The sequence below is a fragment of the Trachypithecus francoisi genome, unplaced genomic scaffold (genome assembly GCF_009764315.1).
Source record: "Trachypithecus francoisi isolate TF-2019V2 unplaced genomic scaffold, Tfra_2.0 Contig01440, whole genome shotgun sequence".
NCBI lineage: Eukaryota > Metazoa > Chordata > Mammalia > Primates > Cercopithecidae > Trachypithecus > Trachypithecus francoisi.
Window position 1 is genome coordinate 24829731 of NW_022681431.1, and position 18425 is coordinate 24848155.

The 18425-nt window shown below is 39.2% G+C and overlaps 1 protein-coding gene across 1 annotated transcript in view; it reads left to right on the forward strand.

The window, feature by feature from the left end:
- KCNU1 (potassium calcium-activated channel subfamily U member 1) overlaps nucleotides 1-18425 on the forward strand; it is a 170009-nt gene that overhangs the window by 126691 nt on the left and 24893 nt on the right. The window contains exons 20-22 of the mRNA XM_033230778.1: nucleotides 7343-7439; nucleotides 10949-11173; nucleotides 12569-12758. Of these exons, the coding sequence (XP_033086669.1) occupies nucleotides 7343-7439; nucleotides 10949-11173; nucleotides 12569-12758 (512 nt within the window). The remainder of the gene's footprint in view (nucleotides 1-7342; nucleotides 7440-10948; nucleotides 11174-12568; nucleotides 12759-18425) is intronic.

The window sequence follows — 18425 nt, forward strand, 5'->3', positions numbered from 1 at the left end:
AAACTGTATGCCACAACTGTCTATGGGAAGGAAGTATTTTTTATTTAGGTCAACCTCTACACTTACTATACAAGTTGATATTTAGAAAGTGTTGGAGAGTGTGGGAAAGAACACCTAAAACTACAACCTTATGCTGAAAAAAATTGGCTGAGGAAATGGTTCCTATGAGGGTTGAGACTTGCCCTGAGCCCGAGGCTTGTTGAGGGCACAGACTCTGACTTTTATTAAAGGAACCTGCTGCTCTGGGTCATGTCTCATTTGTCCTCATGTTATAGAAAATCCCAAATGCAATATCCATGAAATGTGAAGGGATTTAAATGAGGGTTCATCTATAGAATGGGTGAGAAAGAGGGAAATTGTCTTTTTATCTTTCTCTTTTCGTCTGGTAACAATTTATACTCAGAGATGCCTACACAAGTGTTTTCACAGAAAATGCTCTGTGGAAAAGCTGTCAGTTTTTACTCATCAGAAATAAAGCAAAGCTTAACAGAGAGAAGTTCAAATATCGGCTCAGATGTGGGTTTATCTAACAGAAACTCTATCCTGGTCTTGCCTCACCTGGGCTGGGGCCACTCTGACCTTGGATCTAACTTCTAAGCTAGAAGATAGAAAAAAAAGCCTTTGTGGAGATTTTAGATTGTAAACATTGAAAACAGAGGCCATGAGTTTGATAGAGCCCATCTGTAAAGCAGCATTTAAAGACAGACAGAACACTCCGCTCACAGCTGATCTGGTTTACCTTAGAACACAGTTTACATTCTCCTAGGTAGATTGAAATTAGATTATACTGAATAGAAAGATATCCTGAATTTTCATATACCTCCTTTTAAAAATACCATTTACAGATGTTTTTAAAATCATACCTATTATCTCTACTATTAAAGTTTATAATTTAATAATGACTTCATGAAGACTCTGTGTTTGCAAAGAATCAGGAGAGACCAGGAAGCGGAGAGAGGTTGAAGAATACAGAACCTGTTTATCTTAAAACATTTCAGGGCTATTGGCCACCTCGCTGTCTTCTCTGTCTGCTCTTCCATTAAACATCAGCAGGACTCATCAATAAACACAGAGGTGTAGAAAGTTTTCTGCACAACGTGGAAGGCTTTCTAGGCATGATATTTCAAGTGTTTTATTCTTTCTTTCCTCCTCTTCCTCCCAGGGAGCTTTTCAAATTAGCACAAAGAAGTATCTCCATTTGGGCAACAGAGTGACCAGTTTTAGCCCTGAAAGTCTCCATGTCCTGGGAAACCCAAGCAAAGCAGAATGGCTGGTAGACAGTGGGTTTATTTTCCTCTTCTCAAATGGTTTCCTAAGGTTTTCCCAGATGGCAAGCAAGGGGGCTTGATGCTTTGGAAGTAACCAGGCTGCTGTCAATGTATGTCACATCCCATGAGATTTCATGGCAGGTCTTTTTAAAATTTTACCCAGTAAAGGAGTAACAGCAAGGATCACTGGCCAAGCTGAATGCAAGACACAGAGCCTGGTGCCCATTTCACTCCTTGTAGGAAAGGAAGGAGTCACAGAGGCCTTTCTAACAGGGAGGGTGAATTATGTCCCCAGTTGCTTGGTCCTGAAAGTTGCTTGGCACTCACAGGATCTCTTTTCAGCTTGCTCATACACAGGTTCCTGGGGGAAATGAACTATATAAAATTATCAATTTTTTTAACCTTAAATTTCCCTCCAAGGTAAAATAAAATGCCTCGTAATGAATAAACAGCAATGAGATGAAATCCAGAAAAATTAAATCATAATGTGGCCATAAAGATTAGGCTCAGATTTTAATATTTGACTACAATATGTGTATAGGTGTGGGAGGGGGTGTGTGAGTAGGATCAGGTGGGAAGCACTGATTATATAACCTGCCCTTACATTCCCCAATTTTAGGTGATTTTTTCCCCCATAACATGCAGAAGTCATCAGAATTGACAATAAATGAGTATTTCCAAGTCAGGTGTAAACTGAATAACCTTGCTATACTATATATAAAGTCATTGGAGAGAGGGCAGATGCAGCCTTTGATATACAGAAATCTCAGAACCATCAAAGGCATCCTGAGACATAGGATTTTTTTCTAGAATTTTGGCGAGAACTTGACTATTATATTCAAGAGACAGTCACAATGGAGTTTTCAAAAGATTGAACCAAGAAAGCCACTCAGACTGCTGGACACACAAATGCTCTTCCCTCCTTCTCTCTATGCTAGAACTTCATGAAAGTTGTTATTTCTGTAAAACTCAAATCTTGCCCCAAAAATATATTACTCTGCATCCAGGCCAGAAAACTCTCTCTTAAGAATTTATAAGCCATCTGTAGGGTTTTAAGGAAATTTCAAGTAGAATGGTCATAAGCCAGGATTTCCTAACATAGCCGAAAATGAGGTCTACAAAAGAAAAAAAAAGGAATTGTCGAGGCTTTTTGAACTTTCTAATAAATATTGTGAACAGTGGAAGATCTCATTTTTTTGGCAGATCACCTTCAAGAATCATCTGAGTCAAATCCATAAGTTGGAGAAAATAATGATAACAAATTTACATTCTTGGAAACCATGCCTCCTGACCTGGCACAATGAAACCTAGTCCACCTTCTTAATAGAAGTTTTCTTACATGGTTTGGTCTGTCTTTCATCAGGTGCCACCATTGGCAACCAAAGGCACAGGGTTTATTTATTTTTTCCTTTAACTGATAGGATTCATACAGGATAAGTTGCTAGGAACATGAAAGAATATAAGTTCTATTCAGAATGGTCACAGAAAACAGAGCTGCCTTTCCCTGCTGGAACATGTTCAAGTGACACATTCAGTTCATGAGGCAACACATTCTGCTCATGAGACACAGTCTTCATGCATATCAAAGCAATCCAAAGAAAAGCAGTCATCAGAAAGGAACGCTGATTTGCGTGCTGCTCTACACAGCCACAAGTGGACAGGCTGCAAAAACTGTTCTTATCCAGCAGCTTCCAAAGCTGAAAGCTGGAGATGGGACTCAGATATTTCAAGGTTCATTGCTTCCTGGATGCTCCCAGGCAGAAATACAACACACTGTTGCTTGGGCAGTAAGAAGCAAGATATGTGACCAAGGGAACCAACCCCACCATTATCCCAAACACATCCTGCTGAAGGCCACCCGGTAAAACTCCCACCACATTTCTTGCCAGCCTCTCCTATATACAAAGCCCCCTCGACCTTGGTCAGGCTTTGACAGGTCTTTTTTTGACCTGAATGGTACCTGGTGGCTACCTTTTCCTCCTATAGCATAACCTTTATGGTCTATTCCTTGCTTCCAAGTTCTAAGACTGCTGGTGCTGAACATTCTCATAGATGATTTATTAGTCTCTTTAGGAGAGTATGTTTCTGTGAGGATCATGACATTTGCAAAGCATATGGCAGAAGGGAGCTTCAGTTAAGGGATGGTGATGTAAATTGCATTCGGTTTTGCTTTGGCAAGGACACCAGATGGATGCCTTTATGATGAAGTGGGTTTCCTCCAGAATTTTTTAAATATCGGTCTCCAACAGGTGTTTCCTTTAAGGCATGTCTGTTTTTCATAACATTAGAATGAAGAAAAATGTTGCCTGTGACAGCTTGTATACATATATCACACTTTTATTATGATAAAAATGTACAGTGATTGATTCCCTATTCTGAGTCATGTTAAAATGTGCTTGGGAGAAGATCATCTTAAATTTGCCAAAAGGGCATTTAATTACCAGACCAAAGACTCTTCATTTATCATGAAGGTGGAGAGGGTGGAGAAGGAGGGGAAGTAGAGAAAAGCTGAAGAAAGTGACCAGAAGGAAAGTAGTAGTAGCAGCTGTAGACTTGAGTGCTGAGGGCAGACAGCAGGGAATCACCTCCTAAAAGGCAACATAGCTATTTCCAAATTGTTCTCAAAGAGTCCCTGAAAGACAATCACTACCACCTTGGTCATGATATGTAAACACACGTTCTGAGGAATCCTAGGGAGAGTGTCTAGGAAGCGACTCAGAGAGAGAAAGAGATTCTATGGATGAATAATATCATTCATCAATTCTCCAAATCCTGATGAAAATCAAGACCAGATTCAGGTATTAGCTCTGTTTGCTGGTGAGTCCCATTAAGAAGCTTGTCATAAGGCTGTCATCAGGGTCCTGTCTGGTGCAATTAAGACAGCCTGTGGGGCATTTGGAACGTGGTGTTGGAGCTCATGGCTTATAGGTATTTAAATTGCCAAAAGACATGTTAATTTGAATGAACAGGGTAACCCATTTTGGTCAAGCTGACCTTGAAGCCTATATGTTACATCGTCTAACTAGGCAAATGATTAGAATTCACTAAACCCACTAAGTTTATAGGTAGTTCTTAAGTGCAAGAGGAGATTAAGGATTGCATCAAGACCTTGGCCACTCTTGTTAGGAATTATCCTCTCTGACTTTCCAAACCTGTTTCTAGTATCCCATTCCCCCTATCCTGGCTTCTCCTTCTAGGTCCTCTCTGTCCTATTACTTTAAAGTTTGACACTTCAGTCTAAGTTGGAGTAAGTTCTTTTGTCTGAAAAAAAAAAAAATAAGGTGTAAGATATCAATTTAGAATCTAGCCTGCTTGAGGAAAGCAAAATTGCTTGTCATTATGTTGAGGTCTGAGTTAGGGGGCTAGACATTGAATAATAAACTGTATTAATTCACAAGGAAACCCCATAACCCTGCAGTATGAAGGGGAATAGATTGTATTTCTCCCAAGATATAGAGTAAAATTGCATGGGAGAACATTGTTATCAGTTACATCTGAGATGAGCAGGACTGAATCTGTAATGTGACACACAGTACAGTATATGCCAAAAGACTTTAGGAGACAATAACAGATACTTTTAAATAAATAAAATAAGTAAGCATGTGAGTAAATAGTAAAAGCTTTTGTGGTCAGATAAGTTGTGAAACACTGGGTTATACATTTTTAAAGGATTTCTATATTGCAGAAATCCTTTTTTTTTTTTTTTTTTTTTTTGAGGCGGAGTCTCGCTCTGTCGCCCGGACTGGAGTGCAGTGGCCAGTTTTCAGCTCACTGCAAGCTCCGCCTCCCGGGTTTCCGCCATTCTCCTGCCTCAGCCTCCCGAGTAGCTGGGACTACAGGCGCCCGCCACCCCGCCCGGCTAGTTTTTGTATTTTTAGTAGAGACGGGGTTTCACCGTGTTAGCCAGGATGGTCTCGATCTCCTGACCTCGTGATCCGCCCGTCTCGGCCTCCCAAAGTGCTGGGATTACAGGCTTGAGCCACCGCGCCCGGCCTGCAGAAATCCTTTTATATGCTGTTGTCAGAACCTTTCACAGGCCAAAGTGCACTGTGACTACATTATTCTGTCACACTGCTAATATTTGAGACTGAGTAATTTATAAAGGAAACAGTTTTGGTTGACTCACAGTTTAGCATGGCTGGGGAGGTCTCAAGAAACTTACCATCATGGCCGAAGGGGAAGCAAGGAAGTCCTTTTTCACATGGTGGCAGGAAGAAGTGCAAAGTGAATTTTGGGAGAAGCCCCTTATAACACCATCAGATCTCTAAGAACACACTCACTATCATAAGACCAGCATGAGGGTAACCATCCCAATGATTCAATTACCTCCTACTGGGTCCCTCCCCTGACACATGGGGATTATGGGAACTACTGTTCAAGATGAGATTTGGGTGGGGACACAGCCAGACCATATCAGTGACTGTCAAAGAGGGGTCATTGCTCTCAAACTCTGGTTACTTCTAGGATGTCTCCAGTTACTAATATACCATGGAACATGTGTTTTGCAAAAGGAATTGGTGTTAGAATGGGATGGACTTATGCCCTGATAACAGCTATGAAATCTCAGTGGCTGAGCACAAGAAAGGTTTATTTCTTGTTCACATTACATGTCCAGCATAGGCCAAGCAGGCCAGGGCACTCAGCTCAAGGTGCCCACTGGAGCAGCCAGGCTAGGAGAGACCCTGAGAACTTCACCTGAGAGCTTCTCACTGCCTGACCCATCTCTTCTCACATTTCGTTGGACAAAGCTAGTCACATGGCCCCACCTACCTTTCCCTATACTCAGGAAGGAAAGCAGCTGGATATGGTGAGGTTGGTAACCTCAACTTCAGCACTCTATTCAAATGCCAGTTTTGCACTTTGTTAGCTCTTTGACTTTTATGCATAAAATAAGGGCGGGTAGTCTTTAAAGTTTCTGGCAGAGACAGAAATGTTTACTGAACAATTTAAGTTACTTCCCATGTTCTCCAGACCTCTTAAAGTCAGCAGGAGCCATGTGACTAATTCTGGCCAATGAGATGTGAGGAGAAATGAAGCGAGTCACCCGGGCCAAAGCAGTTAGAGGCCTAGACTTGGTTCTCCAGTTCCTTTTTCCTCCCCTGCCTGGTGACTGAGGAGTATGCATGTTCCAGATGTTGAGGACATAAGATGGTAGAGCCTCTGTCCCCCAGGTTCTGGCTGGCTGTGTGGAGCAGAGACATCTTTTCACCTGAGTAAAATATATAATGTAGGTGAGAAGAAGTAAGTTGTGTTGTGTTAGGCCCTGGGGATGTTGAGGTTGTTTCTGCAGTGTAAGCCTAGATTTTCCTGGCTGATATAGGCCTTTCTAATCCTCGATTTTCTGTAATTTGACAAGGGTTTTCTTATTCTCTCACAAGCAAATATGCATTCCTTAGGATGAGAGTGGGATTTTTCAAAAGAACATCCAACCCTGTCATGGATTGAATATATTATGAAACAAACTTGTGTCTAACTGCAGTGTGGGGTGACCATGGGGATGGCATTGCCAAGACTTAGATCAAGATCAAAGCAAAGTCTAGGCAAATGCAGACCAGTGATGAAAGCTTTAAAGAATGCAAAAAGTATTTACTAAATCAGAATGTTTCAACAGGGACCCATTCGGAAAAATATATGGAAAGGAGACAGGAGGAAAATATGCTAAGGAGAGAAATATCACCCATGATTGAATCTCTCACAGCTATGTAAATTCCATATTCAGGTGCCCAAAACACTGCTCATGATATCTACCAATGAATAACAGTATCGTACAGTATCAAAATTAAAAGCAGAAATAACTATCTTCAAGGTACATGTAATCTAAGGCAAAAAAAAAAAAAAAAAAAAAAAAATCCCGATGTGGCTTTTGCCCAAAGTGTGTCTTCAGCTATGATACAGTCTGGGCTCTTTGTGCTCTTCACATCTAAGCCTTTATTCTAGAGTCTTACAGATCTGTGGTCATTCTACTTATGCTATTCTCCTCTTTGATCTCAAAGCTCTGATGAGTTTTACATCTCGGCTTTCTTACAGAGGAGCTCCAAATAGTCTCAAACTAACTCTCCATTCTTCCTATTTAGGACTTTTCAACATGATGTAGAACAAGATTCTGACCAGCTTGACAGCAGTGGGATGTTTCACTGGTGCAAACCAAGCTCTTTGGACAAGGTAACTCTGGTAGGTGATCTTGCATCATCAAATCTCAAATAAGATAAAGCATTTCTTAGGGTAAATGATGTTCCTATGTTAGTCATAAGCACCTGTCACTTCTCTTTGTAAACTATGAATTTGTCAAAAAAAGAAAAAAAAAATCCGTATCCCTCACCAGCCATGTGAATAATATACAAAGTAACACGTGAGGCATTTGACAAAGCCTACATGAGTAATATGCTGGAATTTCAAGCAATTATATGTCTTCAACTATTTCCTCTCTCCTTTAACAGTTTAGCTGACTCAGTTATTCAGAATAATGTTTTCCTGAAGTTTTGCTGTTTTCCTAGTAAATCTAATTAATTTAAATGCACCAGGGAAACCTACTATTTACAAGGACTCTGCAGTCTTTTTTTTTTTTTTTTAAGTAAATAAGAATTTTTCTAATGTATTGGTTTTGAAATTTGGATTTTCTGTAGTGGTTTTTCTTAAAGCTGGCTCTACTTAGATTTAACACATTAGCCACAAATATGCCTCCTAAACGCTTCATACAACCAGGGTGAATCTTTGTAGATATTACAGTCATGTCCTTGTCTCTCTTCTCAAAGGGACAAACTAACTCAACTCACAGAAATACCTGCAACTAAGATGGAAAAAGTCTTGTATACTAACCCAGGGTCTGGCACCTGCTTTCTAGATGCCCACCTACTGTAATTTTCTGGAGTTGGAAATTCAAGTATAATCTTAGTGGCTTACCTTACAAGTAGTAGCTGATAAATTTAACTAATAAAAATGATTGTTTGCATGCTGTATGAACCCTATGTATATTTTTATATATGACTAATTGATACTTATATATATTTTCTTGCTTTCCAAAAGTAGTTTAGTTCACTTTTTTGATAAATGCACACATGCATACATACACATCTTTGTGGCTCAGTGCCAATGTCCTGACAGAATATATTTCAACTTTTGTAAAAGCATGATCCATCATTTGATCAGAAACACAAAACTGTCAGAGCTGTCATACCAACTGGAAGACTATTAGGGTTGCTGAAACTCACCATTTTAGCAATTATGTCTTATTCTGAATTATACAAAATAAACATCCGTTGAGCAGGAAGACAAACATATTTTCAGTGGGAGGCAAATCTTTAGAAAGGTTAGGAAGTTGGTTGCAGATTGAGACATTTGAGACCAAAGGATGGAAATAGCAGAAGTTTTATTAGATCATATTTATTAAGAATGCAGACAGGTTGCCATGATTGATATTTCCCTTATGATACTTGATATGGAATATAGTTCAGAATACCAACTGAGTCTTTTGTTAACTTTAGGATGCCTTCTAGTTTTAAAAATGCTAAGAAATTTGAAATGTGTGCGCCTAGGAAAGAAATATCTGGATTGCAAAATTTGAGGAGCCTTTAAGCTTGGTTTCATCTGCAAAAGGGTCAAGTAGAAATGATCAATTTAAGTTACTTTGAACAAATAGGACATCCTCCCCTTCCTCCAATAACCACCATCTTTCTTAATCAGGAGACAGTTTTGTGCCACAGTTTCTTGGAGAAATTGCCTCTCTAGCTGTGCCCATTAATGCACTCTGCCATGTATCTTGTTTCCAATTGTTTAGTTCTACTCAGAAGAGCAATTGTTGGACTTTAGACATGTTACATTAAATACCGTTAGAGGCTTCATTATTCAAGTTAAAACTAATCGGATTAGCTAGAGACAATTATTTAATAGATTTGGTTAAGATTCATATCACTCTAGGAAGGCTCTCCAGACAAGTAGCTTTATTTCCCCTCGCAGGGAGATCCCTCTTGGAAGGAGGGTACAGTACAGTATTCCCAGTATATGCTAATTTGGTAAACTTTTAATTGTTGAAATGTCAGATGCCACTTGTTTATCCTGTTAAATTTCATCAGTGCCTGTTTCATAGAAGATTGCCATTTAACCGAGCAAAGAACTGGCATAAAGAAGAATGATATATCCATTTGAAGTATTCTGAGTCTTTGTGTGTCTAGGAATGTAGGAAATGCTCATGCTGAAATTTAAATACACTTAACTTACTCTGTACCAGCTTCTAAGTGTCCTCCTTTGAAAATATAGAAATTCAATAACTTTTAAATTTGATTGATAGTTATTGAACAACTTTTAGTGAGTTAAGAAATAAACACTTTCAATATATTATGTCCTACAACAAAATTAACTCTTTGTTTTTTTTTCCATTTTATACACAAAGAAATTGAGAACCAGAGAAGTTAAGTAATTTGCTCAGTCATATAGCTAACAATAGAACCAGAATGCAAAATCACGTCTTCTGACTCCGAGTCCAGGGTTCTCTCTGTCACATCTCAGTGCTCTTAAGAGGAGACATTAGCCGTACTCTGAAAGAGACCACACACAGGCTTAAGATAAGTTTCCCACAGGAATATCATTCTCTAAAAGTTACATTTATTGTTTTTATGGGTCTCTGTAACTGTGGGAGAAACCTAAATATATTCCTTGCATATTGTTTTGTTTTCAACTTAGAGACACAGGGACAATGTTAACAATTGGCAATGCTGATAGTAGTATGAGACATATTCAAATGTTTGAGATCAAATGAAATTTTTTTATTATACTTTAAGTTCTAGGGTACATGTGCACAACGTGCAGGTTTGTTACATATGTACACATGTGCCATGTTGGTGTGCTGCACCCATTAACTCTTCATTTACATTAGGTATATCTCCTAATGCTATCCCTCACCACTCCCCCAACCCCATGACATGGATGAAGCTGGAAACCATGATTCTGAGCAAACTATCACAAGGACAGAAAATCAAACACCGCATGTTCTCACTCATAGGTGGGACTTGAACAATGAGAACACTTGGACACAGGATGAGGAAATGAAATTTTTATAATATTTCTTTTTCTTTTATGCATTTTGTTTGATGAATTTCCTTGCTGCAGGAGTCTATAGAAACAGTTCAGTGTATTCAACTGAACCATATAAAATTGCCACTGTTCAACCATTTTTGACCCATAAAAAGGCAAATTCATATGGTTCAAATTAATGAATGAAAACCCACTGAATACTGCAATATGTTATACAGCTTACTGTATAACACTAAAAGACATAATTTAGCATTTAATTTGGATTGTCTTATGTTTTCACCGAATTTTACTGTGGCACATACAAGGCTAAAAATATGTAATAAAAATCAAGAAATATTTTCTCCATTTGGTCCAATGATTTCACACCCTGAAGAATGATGCTAATCTGAGTTTTAGTTGATACACTCCAAGCTAATAGAAAACTAAAAAGAGAGTGAAATAAAAAAGAAATTCCACAAAAAAAGTAAAAGGTGTAATTGCACCACTTACGCATGAGTTCTGTTTTTTATAAACAATTTGCAAAATTCTATTCACCTTATGAAAGTAGGGCTGTGGATGTACCTAGAAGAATTGGGAGGAGGAGCGGCGGTCCATTTGGAGGGATTCTCATCTTGTTTATAAAAATGACCAGACTCTGGAATCCTTATCCTTAGGAACGAACTCGCAAGTCAAAACATAAGTTTCGGAACCACATTGTAGCATGTGTGTTTGGAGATGCCCATTCAGCCCTGATAGGGCTTCGGAACTTTGTAATGCCCTTGAGAGCCAGCAACTATACCAGGAATGAGCTGAAGGACATAGTGTTCATTGGGTCTCTGGACTATCTACAGAGAGAATGGCGATTTCTCCAGAATTTTCCCCAGATATACATTCTGCCTGTAAGTATCATATAAAGAATAGTTAATAATTATAAGGATTTCAATATTAATGGGACTAGAATTAATAATGATAATGATATTGCAGTTCTACAGTGCTTGCCAGATGCCAGAAACTGTTCTAAATATTTTCCCTATATTAATTCATTTAATCTCAAAACCACCCTATGGGTAGATGTTAAATTTATTGAACTTTAGGCATAGGAAGAGTAAGTAACTTGACCAAGATTGCACAGCCAGTAGGTAAGTAACAAAATTAGGATTTAAATCCAGATGTTGTGGCTCTTGAGTTAATGCTTGAATCACCATGTTTTATGGTCTTTGTACAAATAAGAATTTCTCTGCATTTCTGAGTCTGATTATAATTTAATGGTTACACCTAAGCTAATACTGGCCAGCCTTTGTGCTCTAACATTTTCATCTTTTCTGGAGACATTTTATATGAACCATATAATGCCACATGGTCCCTGACAGCTGTATGGAGGGATTTTGCTTATGTGGTATTGTGGTTGCAACTATATTTTCCCAGAACGTGCGTATATCTATGTCCCACTCTATGCCACCATTTCACTGGTTGAGGAGTCCATTATGTGCACTGTGAAATGCACCAAAGCATTTCATTTTCATGAGATATGCACCAAAGCATTTTCATAATGCTGGCAACATATTTGAAAGTAATGGCAAAAACCATGGTTACTTTTGCACCAATCTAATGTAAGGAATATTTTTCAAATTTCAAAAATAATTCTCTCAAGAAGCAAATTGCATTTGCTTTTTTAAAAAGCCACTGTAAAGTTCCCTGTACTACCTCTCCTGCTTAAGTCCATTGAAAGGCAGAAAAAAAAAGAGCAAATCTGATCCAGCTAGTGTTAGGAATTACCACTATATTGGACTCCAACCTACTGGAAGACAGTACCAGATCGATCTCTGTTTTCCCACCAAAGAAAGAAGCAACTGCCACCTTGCTAGTTAACCCAGAGAGTACAAGTAGGGCCAGCTGTTTGTACTAGCAATATTGTGAGGATGCACGTTTTGCCTCTAGATCCATAACCTCTCTTTTCTCTGAATTTTTGTCCTCATCACTGTTACCCTGACCCTACTCTCTTCTTCCACCTGAGTCAGTGGCGTGGACTTATGTTCCTCCCTCCCCACTCTCCTCTGTCTCATCCAAACTTGCTTTCAGGAAAGAATCTATGAAACTTATTCACACTAAAATATTAATGTTTGATAAGGTTAAATGTATCAGATATGAGGTAACTAAGTTTTAAAATCAAATCAGTGAAGGTTGGAGCTCAATGCTGAAAAATTACATCACTCACAAAGAGCCACTACCATGAGCCATGATATAGCATCCCTCCATCAGACAAGTGCCTCCTCTCTCTGTTTTCCTCTCATTAGGGATGTGCACTTTATTCTGCAGACCTCCATGCGGCCAACATAGAGCAATGCTCCATGTGTGTTGTCTTGTCCCCCGCATCCAAGCCATCAAGCAGCCAGACTTTGGTAGACACAGAAGCCATCCTGGCGACCCTCACCATCGGATCTTTGCAAATTGACTCCTTCTCTGACTCATCACCCTCAGTGTCAGGTGAGAACAGCACCCCTGACAAGAAGCTAGGACGTATGGAAAAAGAAAAGAGAATTAACTCCTCTTTGAAGTATTTTAATTATGGGGAGCAGGAGGGTGGGCCAGATGTCCTCTGAGGTCCCTTCCAATCCTCAGAATCCTATAGTAGAAATAGCCCACAGTTCAGGGCTCTGGAATTCTAAGTCAAATGGATAATGGTATGCATCTTCTAAATGGAATGCACTTAACACAGGTTTTTTATTTTTTCATTTTTAAGGAAAAAACACAATTTTGAAACGTTATCATTTTTGTTGTTAGTGAACGTAGCATGTGGGATATTATTTTAATTAATGAGGTACTACTATAGGTATTATTATTATTATGAAATTCTCATTGGATCTTATAGATCTAATGCAATCAAGTTAAAATTGTTAGTTTTGTGGTTGAGAGAATGAACCATGATTCTCTTTTCCTTTTTGAGATGGTTTCAGTATATGAATTTTAGAAGACTAAGATCTTTTGTAACATCTATAGACTAAAACTGTCATACTTCAACTTCAGACTAGAAGGAGATGGTGAGGGAAATGCAAGGGTCTTTCCAGGATGGGGATCGTGTCTTTTTTCCCTTTGTATTTCTCTCAGTGCCTATTGCAATTACTGTCACTTGGTTGATGTTTAACAAATACTCGTTGAATTGCAGCAAATGAGCCTGTGACACCTGAGGTGCTTCTGCACATTTCACTGTGCCCAAAATGTGCCTATGGTCAATCCCCGTGACAAAATTGTGATTTTCCTTCTTCCTCAAAATGGGAAAAAGCTTATACATTACTCTATTTCTAAAAATTGACTACCATCCCCTCAACCTAATCTAAAAGTACTGTTACTAAAGAATTTTCTGTATCTAAAACAGATTTCCAATTCAAGAAATAAAAGTAAGTCATGATTGGAATCCCTTGGATCCAGCTATGTTCCTTGGGGACAATTGATTCTCTGTATCAAGATCAGGTACTCAATCCTTGGGCCATGCAACCTCTGACCACAGCTGTCCCACTTTGCATGGCACTTGAAGAAGTTAGCATTGAAGGCATTGCAAGGCTTTTCATGATAATGGCTATGGATAAAAATGTTCATGATTCAAACTGGGAAACCAAAAGTCTCTCTCTGACTCTTAGACACTGTTGCTATGCAAGAAAATATAAGGTTATTGGCACAAAGGAATAAAAGAGTAATCTAATCTTTGGTGGGCAAACTAAGCTAGCTGTTAGACAGACCTTCACTAAGCAACCAATCCCAACCCAGAGACCAGGGTTTCAGGGTGTTTTCCAAAGCAGAACTAATAACAAGACACTTCATGAATATCAAAGTGCCATGAACAGCCAGACTCAGGAGGGGTGAGCCCTACCTCTGCTGAGCAAATCTAAAGTTCCATAAAAGTGCTGTTTTGTTCTGCCATAGGAATCCTTAGCTTAGCATTTAGGGTCACTCCTTGGATTCACTCATTTGTTTGTGTGTGTGTGTGTGTGTGTGTGTGTGTTTGTGAGTGTGTGCATGCTGGTAACTGTCCATAATTGGACAAAGAACAAGTATTCACTTTAAAAGCAGTATAGGCAGGGCGCGGTGGCTCACGCCTATAATCCCAGCACATTGGAAGGCCGAGGCAGGGGGATCACGAGGTCAGGAGATTGAGACCATCTTGACCAACATGGTGAAACCCTGTCTCTACTAAAAATACAAAAATTAGCTTGGTGTGGTGGCTCTTGCCTGTAATCCCAGCAACTCGGGAGGCTGAGGCATGAGAATTGCTTGAACTCAGGAGGCAGAAGCTATAGCGAGCCGAGATCGTGCCACTGAACTCCACTCTGGTGACAGAGCAAAAAAAAAAAAAGTTTATAAATCCATATACAATGAAAATACATGCACAATATAAGCCCAGGGTAACTGACAACACCGTAAGTCATTTAGTTGATGGTCTAGGTGAATAGTTCTTCCTGTTATTACTATTATTGAAATTTCACCTTCTTTAGGGACTAGAAAAAACATAAACCTATGATTTTAATTTTAGTCTCCTTTATATCTAGTGTTTTTCCTACTTTATTCATTAAATCAACAAAAAAATATTGATTTTTTATGATATATCGGGTACTCTGTTACAGGCAAGAAGGTTGCCCTTAAAGGAGAAGCTGACTGGTTTTGGGGGAAGGAGGTTGAGGAAAGAAAGAAAAAAACTTGGAAAGGCAAAGAGAAAAGAAATGGAAGGAATGTCAAAGTATTTGAGTCATTATGAGTATGAGTATGCTTAAGCAAAAAGATGAAAAGGAAAGGTTAGAGAAGAATGTGCTAAGTTGGGCTTGTTTATGGGATCATACCCATTTGTGTGATGGGGAAACATAGATCCAGATGGGCTCTAAGGACCCACCTAATGAAGTGCTTATCTGGCACTGTCACATCGGTGAGGTCACATTTTAAGAACATTTTGAGGCAACCTATGAATGGCAAAGGGCTGTTACCCAGAATCTTCCCCAACTACTCTGGCATCATAAGTCTCTATTTGGAGTCTGTATTTATAATGTAGAAATTCCCAATCTTCACAGAAGCCTGTTTGGCTTTCTTAATCATTCTTCTCATTCCATAATAATACTCCTCTTCCACCATACGTAAGAGGTAGAACCAGGAATACACACCCCCAAGAACTGAAATTATAAAGGACTGTGAGATTCTACCAGGAGGCAGAAAGCATCGTCCACAATGAGCACTAAAATAAGATTCGCTGGTAGGCAGTTTTCTATCACTTTCACTCGGGGATAGAGTGTTTCTCAACCAGTGGCAATTTGTCTCCTGAGGTCACCTTACAATGTCTGGAGGCAGTTTTGATTTTCACCACTGTGGGAATGCTATCACCATCTAGTGGGTGGAAGTCAAAGGTGCTGCTAAACATCTTTCAGTACAAAGGACGGCCTCACACAATTAGAAAATGTCAACAGTACCAGGTGGAGAAACTCTGCCCTAACCTATCTGGTGAGCCCTTTGAGGGATCAGTGGGCGTTTCCACATCTTCATAGTCATGATAAACATAAATGTGAAGCCAAGCTAGGACCACCAAGGCTATTCCTTGCAGAAATTCACCCTGGGAAATTGGATGGGGCAGGGAGGTTTGGGGGAGCAGCAGAGTGAGGACTTTCTGAAGGATCAGTGAGAATGCCAGGCCTCCTGGACATCTCCATGGGAAATTTTAGGTTTTTCCGTAATACTCTAATTACTGCCCTGTCACATCACAAGGAGAACAGGCTGGCAAACCTAGGTACTGAACTAAATAATCTGTGGCATAATCTAAACATACAACGGTAATTAAGCCTGACAACTTAATATGCTACTGAAATTTAAATGTACAGAAGTAATCTACAATTAAGCAATCTTTTGTAATAGCACCCTGCCAGGCTGGAAGATTTCAGGTATAATACTGTATACTATTAGGTAGCAAAAATATTGACATTAGTAAAATGTACCCAGGCTATGATATGACACATTCAAATTAACCATTGCTAGAAAAGGAGATGAAGTTAAGGTGGAAATTCAGTTGCTGTCCTTCAGCCGGCATCAGAAACAGATTTTCATACAGCTGCTTCAGCTGATGTGAATGTGTCTGTACCCAATTAGAACACTGGATTCTAAACATCAGGATATTTCAAGTCCTTTATTAGCAGAGAACTGGAATCAGAAAGTGGGGTTCAAAGGGGGATTTCCCCATACAGAGGTTTCCCCTTTGTAGAAAACTGATTTCAATATTTTATTGAAAATTCCAGTCAAACCTTGTATATCTTAATAGGGCTACAACTTAAGTAGGCACCCTGAAAAAGGGTATGGGCTTTGAAGTTGGTACTGGTCAGGCTGTGAAGCCTCCTCCATTATTTACAAGCCATGTGATCTTGGGCATGGTATGTAAATCCTGGTGGCAGTTTTCTCATCGTCAAAGGTGATCTCACTATGGTTAACTCACAGAGTACATGTAATAATCATGTAATTCTTATCTCTTTACAATGTCTATTGCTTACAGCAGCCAGAGATCTTTTACACATATTCATCGGATAATCTCATTTCCTTACTTTAAATTCTACAATGTTGACCCATGGCAATTAAAGGAAAATCTAGGATCTTGCAAGCCAGCAGGGAGCTTTGATTCTCTCTTCCTTCATCCTGTTCACACTGGCTATTACCCACCGTGGGTTCTTTATCATAACCCTTCTGCCAGGATGACCTTTCCTTTTTCCTCAGATTCTGTCCCAATGTCAGAGAAGCCCCACTTTGGGGCCTTATCTAAAGTCATGTCTCCAAACTCAATGACTATCCTCTGAAATTTGGGGTTTTCTCATACTCATCAATATCTGAAAATCTTTTGTATTTGCAACATGTGGTATGTGACTGGGGCAAGAACTGTCCATAGTTCTAGCATTGAGTAGATACCTTAAAATATTTATTTATTTATTTATTTATTTATTTATTTATTTATTTATGTATTTTTATTATACTTTAAGTTCTAGGGTGCATGTGCATAACGTGCAGGTTTGTTACATATGTATATTTGTGCCATGTTGGTGTGCTGCACACATCAACTCGTCAGCACCCATCAATTCATCATTTATATCAGGTATAACTCCCCAATGCAATCCCTTCCCCCTCCCCACTCCCCATGATAAGCCCCCGTGTGTGATGTTCCCCTTCCCGAGTCCAAGTGATCTCATTGTTCAGTTCCCACCTATGAGTGAGAACATGCGGTGTTTGGTTTTCTCTTCTTGCGATAGTTTGCTGAGAATAATGGTTTCCAGCTGCATCCATGTCCCTACAAAGGACGCAAACTCATCCTTTTTTATGGCTGCATAGTATTCCATGGTGTATATGTGCCACATTTTCTTAATCCAGTCTGTCACAGATGGACATTTGGGTTGATTCCAAGTCTTTGTATTGTGAATAGTGCCGCAATAAACATACGTGTGCATGTGTCTTTGTAGTAGAATAATTTTAAGCCTTCGGGTATATACCCAGTAGTGGGATGGCTGGGTCATATGGTACATCTAGTTCTAGATCCTTGAGGAATCGCCATACTGTTTTCCATAATGGTTGAACTAGTTTACAATCCCACCAACAGTGTAAAAGTGTTCCTATTTCTCCACATCCTCTCCAACACCTGTTGTTTCCTGATTTTTTAATGATTGCCATTCTAACTGGTGTGAGATGGTATCTCATTGTGGTTTTGATTTGCATTTCTCTGATGGCCAGTGATGATGAGCATTTTTTCATGTGTCTGTTGGCTGTATGAATGTCTTCTTTTGAGAAATGTCTGTTCATATCCTTTGCCCACTTTTTGATGGGGTTGTTTGTTTTTTTCTTGTATATTTGTTTGAGTTCTTTGTAGATTCTGGATATTAGCCCTTTGTCAGATGAGTAGATTGCAAAAATTTTCTCCCATTCTGTAGGTTGCCTGTTCACTCTGATGGTAGTTTCTTTTGCAGTGCAGAAGCTCTTTAGTTTAATTAGATCCCATTTGTCAATTTTGGCTTTTGCTGCCGTTGCTTTTGGTGTTTTAGACATGAAGTCCTTGCCCATGCCTATGTCCCGAATGGTACTACCTAGATTTTCTTCTAGGGTTTTTATGGTATTAGGTCTAACATTTAAGTCTCTAATCCATCTTGAATT